General features: G+C 57.4%; 1 protein-coding gene across 2 annotated transcripts in view; it reads left to right on the top strand.

The window, feature by feature from the left end:
* Tmprss2 (transmembrane serine protease 2) overlaps positions 1-15,984 on the top strand; it is a 30,368-nt gene extending 14,384 nt beyond the window's left edge. For both annotated transcript variants that reach the window (XM_090349565.1, XM_090349557.1), the window contains 11 exons: positions 1,952-2,038; positions 2,716-2,829; positions 6,052-6,178; positions 7,902-8,012; positions 10,682-10,725; positions 12,170-12,338; positions 13,266-13,441; positions 14,212-14,307; positions 14,801-14,943; positions 15,271-15,423; positions 15,840-15,984. In XM_090349565.1, coding sequence (XP_090205691.1) covers positions 1,952-2,038; positions 2,716-2,829; positions 6,052-6,178; positions 7,902-8,012; positions 10,682-10,725; positions 12,170-12,338; positions 13,266-13,441; positions 14,212-14,307; positions 14,801-14,943; positions 15,271-15,423; positions 15,840-15,851 — 1,232 coding nt within the window. In that variant the 3' untranslated portion in view covers positions 15,852-15,984. The remainder of the gene's footprint in view (positions 1-1,951; positions 2,039-2,715; positions 2,830-6,051; positions 6,179-7,901; positions 8,013-10,681; positions 10,726-12,169; positions 12,339-13,265; positions 13,442-14,211; positions 14,308-14,800; positions 14,944-15,270; positions 15,424-15,839) is intronic.
* Positions 15,985-17,812: the final 1,828 nt, after the last annotated feature.

Genomic DNA, 17,812 nt, shown 5'->3' with positions numbered 1-17,812 from the left:
CCAGGTGTTTGTGTATCCCTGGGCTCGGCCCCCAGCAGGCTGGAAAGCGCTTACTTCTGAGCCTCATTATTTTATCACACATGAAATGGCATGCAGAAAAATTGCCCCAGGCGCCAAGTGCCCTTGGAGAAAAGTGCCCTTGGAGAAGCCGGGCAGAGAGGCCTTTCGGATTCCTCTCAGGTTCCTCTCGAGGGCTGTGTCCCGTTGCCAGGACACCCCCAGCGGAGTGTCCATAAAAATCTCTGCCTGGTTCTCACATCGGTAGCTCTGGCCTCCCCCGGCAGCCTGGTCCAGGGGCAGGTTTCCCCTGCTCCCCGTGGGAGCCCAGGTGACAGGGTCCAACTCCCCAGGGAGTCCCCACAGGCCTGAGAATAGTTAGCTGTTGTGGACGTCCCCAGGGCAGGTGGAGAGGTGAGGCCTTGAGTCTCTAGCTCTGGCTTAAACATTGGCTCCTGAACCCCTTCCTGAATTCTGACAGACAGGTGGGGACCCCAGCCTAGAGCTCAGTGCAGTGCCTCCTCCCCACTGCTCCACCTCCTCCCCCAGGGAGCTCTGGAAGGCAGCCGGAGCCTGGAGCAGTGCTCTGTGCTGGAATCCTGGAGGGCCACGCTCCAGGGTCTCCTCTCTGACATCTTGGCTGTCTCTGAGCTCCCTTCCTTTTTTTTTTCCCCCTCCTGGTACTGAGACTTCCACTCTCAGCCTCATCATGCAGGTGCTTGACTGCTGAGCCACGCGACAGTCCTGCCTTCTGAGACTTGGGGTGCATTGTCCAGCTTCACCCCTGGGCAGCGAGCCCCGACCGTTCCTTGGGGATAGAGGAAATCCGCCAAGTCCTCCAACTCGTTTTGTCCTTAGCTAAACTGTTTCATCCTTCAAATGATTTTGTTTGGTCGGTCCACCCTCACAAGAGCTCCGTGTCCCCCGGGCCATGGGCGCCGGCTGGCCTTGTCCTTCGGGACTCCGGGCAGCAGTTTGAGTTTTCCCCAGGGGCTGCGCAGGGCAGGGCGGTGGGCTGCTGGCCACTGGGGCTGCTACACACTTGACATTGAGGCTTTCGTTAATGGATGGAAGCCGTCGTAGCTGATCATTGGCCAGTGACCCAGGCAGCTCAGCCTCGAGCCTGGCAGGCAGACGTTCCACCACCCGGCCTCGTCCTCTGCGGCCAGCTTGCTTTTCCAAGAGGACCTCCTGCCCTCTGAGGCTGGGGCCAGCCTTCCATGCCCACCCTCCTGCCTCCACCTGTCACATAGCTGGGAGGACATGTGTGTGACATGTGTGTGCCACCACACTCAACCAGAAACGTTAGATCAGCTCGATGGAGTTGCTTTGAGGGTTTTGGCTTTCTGCTTTTGTTCTCAATAAATAAATACATAAATAACATGAAATTTAATGCTCCAGAAGTGAGGCTCCTTCAGATTCAAACTCACATTTGGATGTATGTAAGAAATGTGGTTTCTTAGGCAGAGTGCTTGCCTAGCAGATGTGAGGATTTGAGTTTGAACCCCAGGACCACAAGAAAAACATATAAATTAATAGAAAATCCCACACGATTTCTTGTTGAGTGCTGGCACTCACGCCTGTAATCCTAGCGACTCAAAAAGCTGAGATCTGAGGATCTCAGGTCAAAGCCAGCTTGGGCAGGCGAGTCCATGAGACTCTTACCTCTAGTTAACTGCCCAAAAAGGCAGAAGAGGGGCCGTGGAGCCTTGAGGGGAAAAGCTGAGGAAAAGTGCCCAGGCCCCATGTTCAAGGCCAGTGCACTTGCCTTTGCACACACACACACACACACACCACCACCACCACCACCACCACACAGCCATCCCTTCTAAAGAAGGCGTCCTGAGGCTGCTGATGCTTGCGTGTGTGTACACATGCGCGTGAGCACACACATGCACAGGACGAGGTGGGCCTCCCTCGGGCTGACCAGGCCCTGCTCTCCTCCTCTTCTTAGAGACGAAGAAAGCGCTGTGCATCACCCTGGCCCTGGCTGCCGTCCTGGTGGGCGCAGCGCTGGCCGCAGGCCTGCTCTGGAGGTTTTGTAAGTGTGGGCTGTGGCCCTCGTGACCCCGCGCCCTGGGTGAGGCTCCCCATAGCCTGCTGAGGCTGCTCTCCAGTGGGAGCCCAGCTTCCCGCCCTCTCCTCTCTCCCTCCTCTCCTCCTTCCCGCCCTTCCCTTGGTGGAGGTGGGTGTCGTGTCTCCCTGGACTCCCTTGCCCGTGTGCTCTCTTAGCCAGCCAGACTGCAGGCCATTCCTGTGGTGTGGGCACACGGGGGAGGAGAAGCTCCCCAGGGCTCACAGCATGAGTGGCACTGGCCCTGTGCCGCCTGCCCTCTCTTGGGTCACCCCTGCTCCCTCCCCTGCCCCCCTGCTCCCTCCCCCCACTCCTCCATCTCTGCACAGCCTGGGTCACCACCTTGGGCAAGGCAAGCCTGTCCTGGTGTCACTGCCTGGACTACTTTGGCCCTCTGCCCTCTGCAGTGCCACCATGCCCTGAATCCCCAGGTAGTGGAGGTGGTGCAAGAGGCAGTAAGACCCACCCACCTGTGTCCCCCAGACAGTGAGGGGGGACAGGGACAAACCCCTTTCAGTGGATAAAAGAGGGGTGCTTCCTCCCATCCCCCTGGGCTCCAGGATGTATGGCAGGCCCCCTGGGGGCACGGGAGGCTTGGGGCTCAGCTGACGCCCCTCCTCCCCCCCACCTTGTGTCCTTGCCAGTGGAGAACAAGTGCTCAGGGATAGAGTGTGGCAACTCGGGGACCTGCATCAGCCCTTCTCTGTGGTGTGACGGGGTGTCCCACTGCCCCAACGGGGAGGACGAGAACCGCTGCGGTGAGTGGGGCCCTGGGGAGGGGCCCTGGGAAGGCTTCAGTCCTGGGGAGGGGCCCTGGGGAGGGGGGAGGGATCCTGGGGAGGGGGAGGGGCCCTGGGGAGGGGTCCTGGGGAGGGGTCCTGGGGAGGGCCCGGGCCTCACCGGTACCATGTGGCACTGCCACTGCTGCAGATGCCAGCCGGCCCAGCCAAACCAGAGTCTGGGGCGCCGTGTGTCCACAGTTCTCCCACAGGTCACACCATGGGCACTTCTGTATGTTGTCAATGATGTCTGTCTGTCTGTCTCTGTCATCTATCTTTGTGCCTACCCTGGGGCTTGAACTCAGGGACGGGGTGTTGTACTCCTCTTTCCTGCTCCAGGCTAGCACTCCACCACTTCAGCGAGGACTCCAGTTAGGGCTTAATGTGGTGATTCATTGGCAATAAAAGTTTCCGCGACTTTGCTGCCCTGCTGGCTTCAGACCGGGCTCCCTCCTATCTCCGCCTCCTCTGTAGCTCTCAGGAGTGAGAACTGGAGGCGCCTGGCTTTCCATGACTTATTTTGAAGTGACAAGGAAAGCCCAGTGTTGGTTCTTCATGTGGCTCTGGGGACAAGTTTGCCAACTTTCCCCTTGGTGGCTTTCAAATGCCCCTCTTGTCTGCCTGGTTGAATTTGTGTCCCCTGCCAGCATCTCCCCAGCCCTCCTCTGCCGGGAGGGTGAGAATGAGGCAGAGCCGGCAGTATTTGCTTATCTGTGTCCTGTAGGCTGGCCAGAGCTGTCTCCAGGGTCTGGATGGTGTTCGGTTGATCCCTCTTATTAGCGGGTGTGTTTTCAGGTTGATTCCATATTTCAGTTTTCTGCCATCACTGTCCAACGTCCATTCTCACCCAGGAGCCCAAGGCTCTCCTCTTCTCCACATCCTTGCCACACGTGATCTGGACCTTTGTTTTGAATTTGAACTTAGGGCCTTCCACTTGTTTGGTAGGTGCTCTACCATTGAACTACCTTTCCGGCCCTTTTTTGCACTGGTCATTTGTTGAGCTAATGTCTTCTTGCGTCTTGTCCGAGCACCTGCTCAGGTCACAATCCACCCATTTTGAGTTTCGCAGCACACCGCTGCCCCCGCCCCTTCCACTGAGATGGAGTCTCTTGGACTTTTCTGCGTGGGGGGTAGCTCAGAAGAGAGGTCCTCCCGTTCTCAGCTTCTCATCAACCTAGAGTCCGGCGAAAGGTTTATACTACTGCGCCAAGCTGTGGTGGGGAAGGGTGTGGAGATGACTCTCATGTACTTTTCTGACTGGGAGAGTCTCAAACCACAATCTCCTGTTCTCAGTCCCCCAAATAACGAGGGCTACAGGCATGAGCAGCATCCTCTGGCTGTTACGTCTTTTTATATCAGTCTAACAGGCATGAGACACCATCTCTTTGTAGTTTTCATTTGTCTTCCTTGACTTTCTATTAATTTCTGAAGGTCACCTTGAGGGAAGCAAGATGGCCGTTGGCCTCTGTGCAGTGAGAGTTCATTCATGGGGTGGCACATTTGCTAGACTTTTGCCTAGGGCTTGCTTATGCTGTAGGTTCACCTCATGGCTGCCCTGAAACCCCTGTGCTCTGGATTGATTTTCCCCACCCACACCCAGCAGTCCCCTCCCCACAACTGGCCCCCCCCCTTTTTTTTTTAATCTCCAGCGTTTTCCCTTTTCTAGGATGTTTTGTGGCTCCATAGTGCATCCCACCCTGGCTTCTTCCACACCGGTCTGCTTTTAGGGTTCTTCCAGTCTCATTTCCCTCAAACCTTGAGTCAGCCCCCACTGTCCAGCCTGATGGTTCACGTCGCATGGCCAACCCTGGGGTTCCGCTGGAGGACAGAGGCCTCTCTGTCCTGGCTGTGGCACTGGGTCCCCAGTCCTGGGCATGTGGCTGTCTGGGGACTCATGAGGCATAAGCCAGCCAGGCTCCATTTGTACTTTGTGCCCATGTGTCTTTCCCCAGAATGCATCGTGTTGTGTATGTGCATTTAAGCTCAGGCCCCATGTGTCCTAACAACTTGTGATTTTTATTTATTCTTTTTTGCACCATTGCTGAGGCTTAATAACTCAAGGCCTAGCAGCTGTCCTCGAGAGCTCATGGTTGGTGCTCTACCACTGGAGCCACAGCTCCATTTGTTATTTGATTGGAGAGAAGAGTCTTACAGACTTTCCTATCCAGACTGGCTTTAAACTGCAGTCCTCAGATCTCAGCCTCCGGAGTAGCTGGGATTACAGGTGTGAGCCATTGGCACCTGGCACCTTTTTCATTCTTTTTGTAAATGAATTTTAATACTCACCTTCTATTGTTGTTATAGAAGTGATGGACAGAGGGGTTACAGTTACTTAAATCAGGTAATGAGTCCATTTCTTTTTGAACAGAGCCCCGCCTTCCCTCTCCCCACCCCCCACACCCTTGTGCCTGCCTCCAACCCTTATCATTTTTACATATGAGAGAAGGCTGTGTCATTACTGTATTTATTCTTCTCTTCTTCTTCTTCTTCTTCTTCTTCTTCTTCTTCTTCTTCTTCTTCTTCTTCTTCTTCTTCTTCTTCTTCTTCTTCTTCTTCTTCTTCTTCTTCCTTAGGGCCTGAGCACTGTCCTTGGACTTTCTCAAGGCTCTACCACTTGAGCCTCAGTGCCATTCCTGGCTTTTTCTATGTATGTGGTATGGAGGAATCCAACCTGGGTCTTCGTGCATGCTAGGCAAGCACTCTACCACTAGGCCACACTCTCAGCCCCCCATATTCATTCTTAAACAGGCCCAGTGAGCTTCCTGTCCACACCTAAGATGAGCGGGTGGCAGGTGCAGTGGTTGGCGCCAGCCCCCATGGTCCCCGGCATCTTCCTGTCCCCTCCTTAAGGAACTCCATATCTGAGCTCCCCCATCTGCCTCTTCTCACCCTCCTTCAGTCTCCAGCCCTCGTTTGCCTTCCTTCTTCGCGTGGACTCCAGCGACTCAGCTTGGCCTTAGTGAGGCAGAGGCCATGGGCCCAGTGCCGTTCGTGGCAGTGTTGACAGTGTGTGCTGCACAGCTGGGCTGCAGTGTCCACTCCCAGCCTTGGTGTGGCGTGCTTCACAGCAGCGGGTGGCGGCTGTGCGACCCCTCTGCGGGTGACACGGGGCCACGCGGGGCTGTCGAGAGCCCCACACGGGGTTCACCCCGTGTGGGGATCATGGTCTGAAACTCACCAGGAATCTCACTTCTCATGCAGTTCGCCTCTACGGACCAAACTTCCTCCTTCAGGTCTACTCGTCCCAGAGGAAGTCCTGGCACCCAGTGTGCCAAGACGACTGGACCAACGCTTACGCCCAAGCAGCGTGCAGGGACATGGGCTATGGGTGAGTACAGAGCCCCCTGGAGGCCGGGTCTGCTCATGGCAGCCAGACTCAGTGTCTCCCAGAGCTTTGTCCCCCACTGCCACACCACCCTGCCCCTCCTCCCTCACTTCCATGCCACCCTGCCCCTCAGCTTCCTGATTGTCTGGGAATGTCCTCCCTCGGGGGTGTGACCTGAGGGCTTCCGGGGGCCCTTGGCCCTCAAGCTACTAAGTTCAGGCTGCGCCCTTCCTCTTGCCTTCCTGTGGGAGCCATTGAGGGCCTCTGAGCAGGGGACCTGACCATCAGAATTACACTTAAGAGTGTGGCCTAGTGGTAGAGTGCTGGCCTAGCATGCATGAAGCCTTGGGTTCGATTCCTCAGTGCCACATACACACATAAAAGCCAGAAGTGGTGCTGTGGCTCAAGTGGTAGAGCGCTAGTCTTGAGAAAGCCCAAGGATGTTTCCTAGGCCCTGAGTTCAAGCCCCAGAAATGACTGAAAAAAAAAAAAAGCAATTTCTGATAGTTCATACGTGTAATTCCAGCTGCATGGGTGGTAGGAATATCACAGATACAAGACGTGCCCTGGGCAAGAGAGTGAGATCCTACCTGAAAAGAAAATAACAGCAATGAAGGCTAGCGGTGTGGCTGGAATGGTAACTTACCAAGCAAGAAGCCCTGAGTTCAAACCCCAATACCAACCAAACGGACAGAAAGCAGACATTCCTTGTGCAGAGTGACAATGGGAAGTGCTCTGTGGCCAGGCTGCCCGGCTTTTCCTCCCCTTTCCGTTCTGTGTTCTGTGGCTCAGGAGGTCAGAAGATTAGGAGCACCGCAGTGGGATCTGACAAAGGCCTCGCGTAGCTTCAGCTCAGGGCAGAAAGGCAGGAAAGCAAATGAGCAAGAACGACAAAGGAAGCTGGACCTGCTTTGTCACAACCCTCTCTTTAGAGAAAGAACCTGCCCCTTAGAGAATGGTACTGATCCTCAGAGGACAGAGTGCCAGGGCCCAGCCTCTCTCTACCACCTCTTCATGCCTGCAGACTGGAAACATGGAGGATTGTGGGATATATAGCCTGCCTCCCTGGGTTGTCCCTGTATGAACCCCTGCAGTTTTAGGGCGATCTGTGTGGCTATTTTCAGGGTTACTATTTGATAAGAAAGTTGGCATACTAGCTAGGGAGGCGCTTCAAAATGCCAGCCCTGGATGGCACAATTTCATCACACAAGCGTCTCATTCAGCTCAGGAGCCTGGGGGATTTTTACAGCTGAGGGCTTCATTCGTGTGCCTGGGGCATGGGGTCTCTCCCGTGCTAGGCAGGCACCCTGGCCCTCGAACCACACCCCCAGCTCTTTTTGCTTTCGAAACTCTCTCAAGTAGAGTCTCACACTCTTGCCAGCAGCTTTCCTTAAACTTCCGTCCTCCTCCCTGTGTCTCCCAAGGATCTTCCAGGCCAGTGCCCCCGCTCACAGGGCGGTTTTCACATCTGCGCTCGTGCAGCCTGTTCCCTGTCTTTGTGTTAAGCCGCTGGATTAGAAGCTGGATGGAGGGAGGACTCCTTCCTCATGCCTCAAGGTTACTGGATTATAACAAGGCTTATGAAACAAGGTCGCTTATGAGCATTTGCAGTTGATTTTCCTCCTTATTCTGAACATCACCAGAGAGAGGTTTCGACAAGTTAGAATAGGATTGTTGCGCGCTCAAATGTGAACCATCATTTGAATTCAGATGTCGTGTCTTTCAGGAACAGTTTTTATTCTAGCCAAGGGGTACAGGATGATGGCGGAGCGACGAGCTTCATGAAGCTGAACAGAAGTGCAGGCAACATTGACCTCTATCAAAGACTTTACCACAGGTACCTGGTGATTTTCTGTCCCCTGGGCAGAATTTGACAATGCAAAGAACCAGGAGATACCCGCCCACCCCTGCCACCACAGGCTTTCCTGTCCTACGTTGAGCTCTGGCAGGGGGTATGTTTTGAGCTGGGTAGACATGAGAATGGAGCCAGGACAGGCTGTTCTCAACGCCGCGTATCCTTAGGAAGAGGCTGAGGTTTATTTACCATGTTGTGACCTTTGCTCTCTGACCTGTTACTGGTAATTTGTCATGTTGCAACATCGAGACTTGTCTTTATGCTATTGCCTTCTCCAGACTTGGGGAGGTGTCAGTCAGCGTACTGTGACTGTAATGAAACGTCTGAGGCAGACTGCTTCAAAGGGAAAAGCAGCTTGCTTGAGCTCCTGGTTTGGGGGATAGAGGATCCAAGCAGCCCAGCAGAGTACGGGCTCTGTCGAGGACCTCAGGCTGGATCCTGCTCGGGCATGAGCGGCTAGATCGGCTCGTCAAACATTTCTGGGCCGGAAAGCTGAGGTGTGACCTGAGCAGGCACAGCGTGTCTGTGCGTGGGCATGAACTCAAGACCCAGGTCACAGGAGTGATGCCTGAGCTGGCTGGGTGTGGAGGGAGCGTGGAGAACTACCCCTCTTCTCTGCACCTGTTTAAAATGCGTGAGGACGGTTATTGTTCTTAGTGGTTTTGATCTGGACGCTGCACCACCTGCTCCTCCTTGCACAGAAGCCTTTCTTCCCCCAGATCCCAGGGGCCAAGACTGAGCACAGCACCCTCCTCTCCTGAGTGGGAAGGGAGCGGGCTTGCAGAACTTGTGGCTCTGGCAACTTCCACCCCTGGGACTGTGACAGGGGGGCTGGTGAGAGCCCAGAGCTGGCCAGGTGTGCCATCCAGCCAGCAGGCGAACCCTAGCCGTGAGTCCTTTGTGCCAGCTGAGTGGCTCTTTGTCCTACACAGGTACAGAGTCAGGGAGCTCAGACAAGTCTGGGACTCAGGATGGGAGCCAGGCAGGAGAGAGTAAAGCAGGCTGTTGTCCTTGGCCAGAGCCTCAGGAACAACTCCCGAGGTGGCAGGCAGGTTGGAGGGAAGAAGAGAAGGTCATTGTCTAGAATGTCGTGGCTGTCAGCAGGCATGGGGGTGGGGTGGGACTCAGAGTGGCGCTGTACCCAGGCACGGCCCCTGGCCGGGCTGTGCTGCCCAGATGATATGGGGGCTTGCCACCACCAGTCTCAGGACTCTTAGGCCTCATCCCTCTTAATAGGAAAGCACTTTTTTTTTTTTTTCCAGTCCTGAGCTTGAACTCAGGGCCTGAGCACTGTCCTTGGTCTTTCTCAAGGCTAGAGCTCTACCACTTGAGCCTCAGCACCACTTCCGGCTTTTTCTATCTATGTGGTACCAAGGAATTGAACCCAGGTCTTTGTGCATGCTAGGCAAGCACTTTAACCACTAGGCCAAACTCCCAGCCCAGGAAAGCACCTTTTAATGTACCCCCACCCCCCAGTATCCTGTAGTTCCTGTGGTGCTGGGCTGGGGGATGGGCACCCCAGGAGGAGGCCCGAGGAAGTATGAGGTTTTTGGTAGGAGGGTCCCTGGGGCAGGGCCAGGGGATCCTGTGATTGGCTTCCTTGGGTTTTTGTTGTAAGAATGGAGGCAGCTCAAACTGTGATTGGTGAAGACTCAGCTGATTACGGTGCAGGTGGCGTGTTACTTTGTAGGTTAGGTGAGCCTCGGTTGATTTGTTCAGATGTGGAGGCCTTGGGGACTGGGGTGTTCCTGACTCCAACCCTGTGTCATGGCCTAGGTCAGCAGACCTCATGGCGGGTGCTGGATTCCAGAGACTCAGGGCCCCTGGGTCTCAAGGGGTCTCCAGCGGACACGGCACACCCACTATTTCTTTGTCAGTTATAAAGTGGGAAGTGCAGTTCCCCAGTGAAAAACTCAATTTTGTCTTCCCAGACAAAGTATGTTATATTGTCTTATTGTCTTCTGTACTACACACACGTAAAGCAATGCACAAATATCAGAAATTTCCAAACACTTCCCTGTCAGCATGGATGGAGCGGAGAGGAGGGGTCGTGATTTGAGACCGTCTTTCTCTGCTGCCCAGGCTGGCCTCCCCAATGCTCGGTTCCCAGGTTGTAGGCCCCAATGCCCAGCTGAGAGGATAGTTTTAATTATGAGAGTGAAACTAAAGAGAGCACGGAATGCTGCCCCGCGAATGGTCTGGGACGCTTGGGACAGTCTCAGATGTCTAAACAGATGGGCAGGGGCTGCGACCCAAGTCCAGCACGACGCTCACCTGTGCTCGGAGTCTCCTGCACAAAGCCAGCGTAACTTCATGTCAAATGCCACCTTCCAACTGGGGTCAGGTATGGCCTGGCCCACCCGTGGGGTCATGACCGCAGGAGCGCAGACGTTCAGATTCTGGAGCACTTGGGCTAGGGATGGTCAACTTGTATTATGATCATAGTTTCCCCACAGGGAAAGCAGGAAGAGAGAGGTTACGTAACCTGCTCAAGACCTTGGAGCTGGGGTTTGAACCTGGTGCTGTGGCTCGGGGTGTGGTCTCTGGCATTGTCCCTGGGGACAGGAGAGAGGAGATGGGGGGACGACACTCCGAAGTGTCTCTTGTCTCCTCGTGGACTGGTGACCAGACTCCTCACTCTTCCTTTCCAGCGGCAACTGCTCTTCTCGGATGACTGTCTCCCTGCGTTGCATAGGTGAGGACTTCCGGCCTCCCCCTGCTTGTCCCCGTAGGTTACCGCGTGGCTCCAGGCAAGGGCTCCCCTGGGAATCGGGGTACGCAGCCAGGCAGGACATGGGGAGCAGGTAGGGTATCCCCAGAGGCCTAGTGCTCCTTTCCAGGGGTTCCATTTGGGATTTTTGGGCTCCCTCCTGTCTCCTGTTGAAGCCAGAAGCTCAGGAAAAACCCACTGGCCCCACACTTGGTGCCTGAGCTGGAGGCCTAGTGGGGAGGGGTCCTTCTGAGGAAGTGAAAGGGCAGGTGAGAGGGGACCCCAGGAACTTCTGGGGTGTGGGGCTTGTCACGACTCTGAAGCTGTCACATGGCAGGCCACGTAGTGGTCAGGAGCTGCCAGGTCACTCCAACTCCTCCCCCACCCCCAGGAAAGACAGCGCAGAGACCACGTGTGCCTTCCCTCTTCCCCGGGGAAGCTGGCATGGCAGCCCACACGGGGGAACCCCATCTCTGAGTGCAGATGGCTCTCCATGCTCCCTAAACTGTCCATAAAGATGGCCGTGGGGTGGGCAGGTCAGCGGATGGGGGGCTCGTCTCCCGCGGGAAGGGCAGAGACTAGTGCACCGCGGCTTCCTGCAGTCCAGAGTCCGCAGGTCCCCGGGAGGCTGCCTGTGTCCTTCATCTGCCCCAGGGGAAAAGAGGACCCCACGGGAAGCACCAGGGGACACGAGGAAGGGCCCCAAAGCCCTGTCCATGGCCCAGGGGGCGGGTGCCTGGCCAGAGGCCCCCGTGACAGACACGTCAGGGGCCTCTATGACATAAGTAGCCCAGGACACCCCAGGACGTCAGGGACCCCACACCCCGTTCTTGCTCTCTGGAGCCCTTCCTTAGGGAATTGGCCTCACACCAGTGAAGCTTCCAGAGTCCCCTCCAGGAGCCGTTGTCTGCCCCTGCCCAGGGCTGAGCTGGGTGGCAGTCCCTTCCTTCCTCTGAGGGTTCAGGGCAGCGCTCTCAGATGGAACACTAGCTTCACATGGCCATCACCCTTCTTTTCCCTCCCTCCCTCCTTCCCTCCCTCCTTCCCTCCTTCCTTCCCCCAGCCCTCCTCATCTACCTTGCTGTCTCTTCCTTCTTCTGGTCCCTACCTATATTCTTTTTCTTTGCCCACGTATCTTGGGGCTGTGAGCAACCCAGCCCCCACCTTTCAGGCACCGAAGCCTCCCTACTCCACACCTGGCCGTGGAGGCCTCTCCAGTACCACCTGGAAGGTTCTGGAGCAGGGGGCTAGCTCAGGGGCTGCAGGAGCTCTCCACCCGTCTCCCACAGGGCCCCTGAGCACTCTCCTGTGGGCCCTGGCTCTGGCTGTGGTCTGGTGAGACCTCGGGGCCCCTGTGGCCTGCGCTCTGGGGCGGGGCTGTGGTGAGCTGGGCCGGGGTCGCTGCCAGCTGCCTGCGCTGTCCCCTCAGAGTGCGGGGTCTCCTCTGTGAAACGCCAGAGCAGGATCGTGGGTGGATCGAGCGCCAGTCTGGAGGAGTGGCCCTGGCAGGTGAGCCTCCAGGTCCAGGGTGTCCACGTGTGTGGAGGCTCCATCATCACCCCGGAGTGGATCGTGACGGCTGCACACTGCGTGGAGAAGTACGTCCGCCTCCCGGGAGCGGGGTGGGGGGTGACGCGGGCCCCGGGGCCTCTCCGTCCTGGGTCTGAGCTAGCTTTGGCGTCCAGCGCCCTGGGTCCGGCCGGGGGCACCACCAGCGCCCAGGCTGTGTGTCACTGTGCGTGGCATGAGAAGCCATGGTCCTGGCTGTCCCTTCGGTCGAGCACAGCAGCTGCGGGTGCAGGGCCAGCCGCGCAACCACTGTCTCCCAGCCCTGCTGTCCCGGGACGCCCTGCTCCTCGGGTCTCCTGGACCCTCAGCCCTCATGCTGCCTGAGGAAGGGTCCCGAGTGAATGCCCACTCAGATGGGCATGTGCCCACACAGGGACAGGAGCCCGGTGCCGGCTTCCTACAGCGCACCCACCAGCTGCCAGGGCAGGGCAGGCCCTCCGTTCTCCTGACCGTCCCGTGCTCTGGGTGCTGGTGGGGGCAGTCCACGGTGCCTGGCTGTGAGTGGATGCTGGCCGGGCTCCTGGCCCAGCCGCTCTCAGGCTGCGTGCTCGTGGGCCAATCACTAGTCACTCAACACCTGAGTCCTGGTGCTTTGCACCACCTGACTGCTGTGCCCGCTTCCGGGGCGGCTGTGGAGGTGAGGGGCCGCTCACCACCCCGGGAGCTGCTTTGCTGTCCTTCCTCTGGGAACAGAACTGTTCAAGCCCACAGTCACGTACGTGGATAAAGGGAAGCTTTTGATTGGTATTAGACCTCACGACTGCTGTCAGCACTCATCAGTGAAGAGCTGACCGGTGCTAGGAGGGAAGAGGGCGGGGTCAGGGCAGGCAGGAGGGGGTCAGAGCTCATCATCCGCTTCACCCTGTGGCTGGGGAGTCATCTCCCCTGGGGTCCCCTGGAGCCAGGGGTCTTCTGTGGTTCTGAGACCTGAGGGCCAGGGCCTCTGTGTCTTCCAGACCTCTTGACAGCCCCCACCACTGGACGGTGTTTGCGGGGATCTTGAAACAGTCGCTCATGTTCTATGGCCATGGCCAGCGGGTGGCACGAGTGATTTCGCACCCGGGCTATGACTCCAAGAGCAAGAACAATGACATCGCCCTTTTCAAGCTGCAGAAGTCCCTGACCTTCAGTGGTGCGTGTGGCCTGGGGGTGGGTGGGTGAGCCAGGCCTCTGGACACGCCCCACGTGTGCTGTGACCAGTGGAGGATCTGGTATTCTCCTGGTCAGGGGCTGGACATGGGTGCTTTGGGGAGTGGAGGGCCAGTGGGGGACCCCTGTTTGTTCTTTGCTGTGTCAAGTGACATTTCCATCCATCTGCATAAAAATCAAGGGAAGAGCTTCTTGACCCTGAGGACAGCTGGGGCCTGGCGACCCCCAGAGCCTGTCCTGTGTCTGCAGGACCTTTAGCAGCTGCTCCATCCCCTGGCAGTTCCCGACAGACAAAATCTCCAGAGATTTTTGTGACGATAACCATTTGTTCATAACACATTCTGAAAGCAAGATCCTCTGAGGTCTAATTTAAACAAAGGTGCTTGGCTTCTCTTTGCATTTGGCCCCTGCTCCACGGCATGGAATGGAAGGTTCTAGTCCTGTAGGGGTCCAGCTGAAGCAGACCACACCTTTTGACCACAAGTGTCTATATTCCACGTGGGGAAATGGCCCCACGTGGTTGAGCTGTCAGCCTCTGCCATCAGCCTGGGGCTCTTTCTCCTCCCCTCTGCTCTGCAGTGGTCAGGGTTGCTGGTGAGGCTGGAGCATGCCAGGCAGAGGCAGGGATGCCAGGATCCGGGGGAGGTGGGTTTTCTAGACCGGGGTGGCAGGGCCCACACAGCAGCGGACATGAGGACAGGCTGGGGAGACACTCCCCAGAGGCCAACTGCCACTCCTCTCTTCTCGAGACAGACAGGGTGAAGCCGGTGTGTCTGCCCAACCCAGGCTTGGCGCTCGACCCTGGGCAGAATTGCTGGATTTCTGGGTGGGGAGCCACGTACGAGAAAGGTGAGGCTTCGAGTGTGCCGGCCTGCGGGATGGGTGAGCAGCCCTGGCTTAGAAACGGGAGGCCCCGCAGAGCGCTGGTGGCTCACACCTGTAATCCTGGCTCTTCAGGAAGCTGAGATCCGAGGATCACAGTTCAGAGCAGCCCAGGCAGAAAAGTCTATGAGACTCTTACATCCGATTTAACCACCAAGAAGTGGGAGGTGTTGTTCAAGGAGGAGAGTGCCAGCCAGGAAAAGCTCAGGGACAGTGTCCGGGCGCTGAGTTCAAGTCCTAGTACCCCCCTACCTCCCCCCCCAAACCCAAGAGACATGGGAGGTCTAGGTTCAAATCAAGCAAGTCGTGCAGATGTGTACCTCAGTTTCCCCCCCTACTTAGTGGGAAGCCTCGTGTTGGTGCTGTGTTCCTCGGTGGTGGAGGAGGGAGGGGGTCACCTCCAGTGTGGCGGGGAGAGGCCCCGTCTTCTGAGAGCTGCTAGCCGCTGCCCCCTCCTTAGGGAAGACCTCGGACACGCTGAATGCAGCCATGGTCCCTCTCATCGAGCCCTCGCTGTGTAACAATAAATTAATCTACAACAACCTCATCACGCCGGCCATGATCTGCGCAGGCTTTCTCCAGGGCAGCGTCGACTCCTGCCAGGTAACGCGTGCTCTATTAACTTCCGGGCTTGCCAGCTTCGACGCGGGGGACACAGAAGCAGCCCGTGTGGAAAAGCCACATGGCAGAAGCACGTTCTGCGTAGCACGGCTCTTGTTTGGTGCGGTGTCCGTGGACTCACAGTAGTGTAGACCCTGGAACAGTCCATGTGGCAGCCATAGGTGGGGATGGCTCACTCCGCCACGGCGCTGCCCCTCCGGGGATTGTGCCAGGGCGCCACCTCCTGCAGGTGGGGAGGCTCGCGCTGTCCTCCTCCGCTCTCTGGTCACAGCCACCTTCCTGCCCTCAGGAGCCCTCTGTGTTCCCTAGGGTGACAGCGGGGGGCCGCTGGTGACACAGAAGAACGGAGTCTGGTGGCTGATTGGGGATACGAGCTGGGGATCGGGCTGTGCCAAGGCCTACCGGCCCGGCGTGTACGGGAACGTAACGGTGTTCACAGACTGGATCTACCGGCAGATGAGGGTAACTCGCCACCCCTTCCTCATTGCATCCTCGGACCCCATAAGCCACGGCCCAAAGGGGGATCCAGATCAAATCCATTGCCACAAGGCCTAACCGTGGCCCCTCAAATGACACCTGGGCCCAGAGCCGTCACATCACGACTTGGCAAAGAGGAGGATTAGCACCAGGATCCCGGCTGTGCCAGGCCCGCGGGGTCCGGGGGGGGGGGGGGAATGCAGGCCTGCAGGCCTGTGGCAGCTCTGCGGGGCGCAGGGGAAGAGAGTGCTAAGTGCAGGGCCATGGTGAGTAGGGAGCCAGGACTAGCGGTGGCCTCCCGAGACCATCAGTGGCTGTGGCCATGTCCAGCTCTCCCGCCACGGACGCGCTGTCATCATCGACCTTAAGATGTGACCGCGTTTCCTCTCTTGTTTGAACAGGCTAACAGCTAACTCACGTAGCCCAGGTCCCTCACATCGGTGGCGTCCACAGAAGGAAGGGGCTGCTTTGAACTCGCTCCCCGGCAGTGTCCTGCCCTCATGGTTCGAAGGCCCTTTCACCTTGATTAAACAATCGCTGGTTTGATGTATTGTCCCCATCCTGTACACACTCAGGGATGCTAGTCCTGAGCCCCTCCCCTGGCCCTGCGTCCAGGGGGGATGACCAGGCTGTGTGCCGGGGACAGCGTGACACTGCTCCGTTGGGCCCCTCTGAGCTGAGTGCAGAGGGGGCCGCCAAGTGGCTGAAGTACAGGGAGGGAAGCAGCTTTGGGCCCCGTTCCCCGTGCCCGGGGGCTGGTGCTCGTCTAAGGCCTTCCTCTCAGCCTCCGTGGACATGGGCTGGAAACGGAGGAAGGGCCCAGCCTTTCAGGAGTAGTCACAGTCACAGAGCAATTCTAAAGCTCCCCCTCCTTTTCTTTTGTGTTACTACTTGGGCTTGAACTCAGGGCCTGGGCACTGCCCCTTAGCTCAAGTCTGGTGCTCTACCACTTGAGCCGCACCTCTACTTGCAGCTTTTTGCTGATTTATTGGAGTTAAGAGTCTCATGGATTTTCCTGTCCAGGCTAACCTCAAACCCTGATCCTCAGGTCTCTGCCTCCTAAGTAACGAGGATTACAGGCAAATGCTTTGTCTTCCCCTGGGGAGTGTGGAGGGCCCAGGGAGATTCCGAGACCCGGAGGCTATGTGAGGGGCCCACTCTGTCCAGGCCCCTGTCCCTCAGGTCATTGCCCACGGGGACACCTGGCCCAGCTCCAGGCCTCCTCCACTCCCTCTCAGCCCTTCTGAGGCTGCACTCACCCCTTGGCCCCGGTGATGGGCACAGAGGGCACTGCACAGACAGATCTTTATTAGGCCAGCCCCCAGGGACTCGGGGACGCATGGGGTCCGTGGCCACATGCTGGTGTTGGGTCTCCTCTTACTACCTGGGGCTTCAACTTTTTAGGAAGCCTGCTTAGGGCTTTGAAAAGCCTGCCTAGGGCATTTGAAACTTGGTCGTTTTGGGCAAAGCATACACAGCACACACATGGCTTTCTCTGTGCTCCCAACTTCAAGTGCTGCAGAGCACTGGAAGAAGAAAGACAGAGGCAGGGACACAGCTGAAAAGTGTGTGGTCCCTACACGTCCTGGGGTCCTACAGAGCTGAGGGTGCGTGTCATTGCCTGGTGTGAGACCTGAGCCTCGCCTGTGGTGCCCCTCTCCCCACCAGCTCAGGTCTGGGGTAAAGAAAGGCCCTGCTGGAGCTGCACCATGCAAGCATGGGTCCCTCCCCGTGCCAGGGCGCCCCCCACGCATGCCTTCTCGGGGACCCGTGCAGTTGTGCCAGCACCTTGTCACGCAGGAAGCTTGCTTGTTCTGAGCTGTCACCACAGCTCTTGTCCGTTGTACGCTGTCACTTCTGGTGCAATTCCATGCAAATAAAGTGGACGTGTTGCCAGCATACTTGAGTCGTCGCCGTTGTGTGTGGTGAGCAGAGCCACACTTCTCCCGATGACCAGTGGGCTGCTGCCTGGCTGGAGTGTCCAGTCGAAGGTGGCAGGCCCCTGCCTGGCCCTGACCCTCCAATGACTCCTGCAGGGTGCCCACCCCAGCCCTTGCCAGCATCTGTGCCCCAAGGGTCTCTTCTCCTGAACTCCTGTTGGCTCATGGTGGTGGAGACGACAGTGCCGGGGGTGAAGGGACAGAGGTGGGCACTTCTCCCTGCACATGGCCACAGCGATGTCTTAGGAGGATGTGTCTGGCCTCATCCCTGTTTAATGTAGATCCTCCGTCCTGCAAGCCTGTAGCTCAGCTGGAAAGAAGCATGTCTAAGCTATTTCCCATTAGTCACTTGTGCTTGTGGGGCTGAGGCCAGCTCTGGGACCCAGTGAAACCTCTCACCAGATCACCACCAATGTGCAAAAAAGCAAACCCAG

This window comes from Megascapheus bottae, chromosome 1 (assembly GCF_031878675.1).
Source record: "Megascapheus bottae isolate mThoBot1 chromosome 1, mThoBot2.hap1, whole genome shotgun sequence".
NCBI lineage: Eukaryota > Metazoa > Chordata > Mammalia > Rodentia > Geomyidae > Megascapheus > Megascapheus bottae.
The sequence above is the reverse complement of the archived record's forward strand: the minus strand, read 5'-3'. Positions and strand labels throughout refer to the sequence as shown.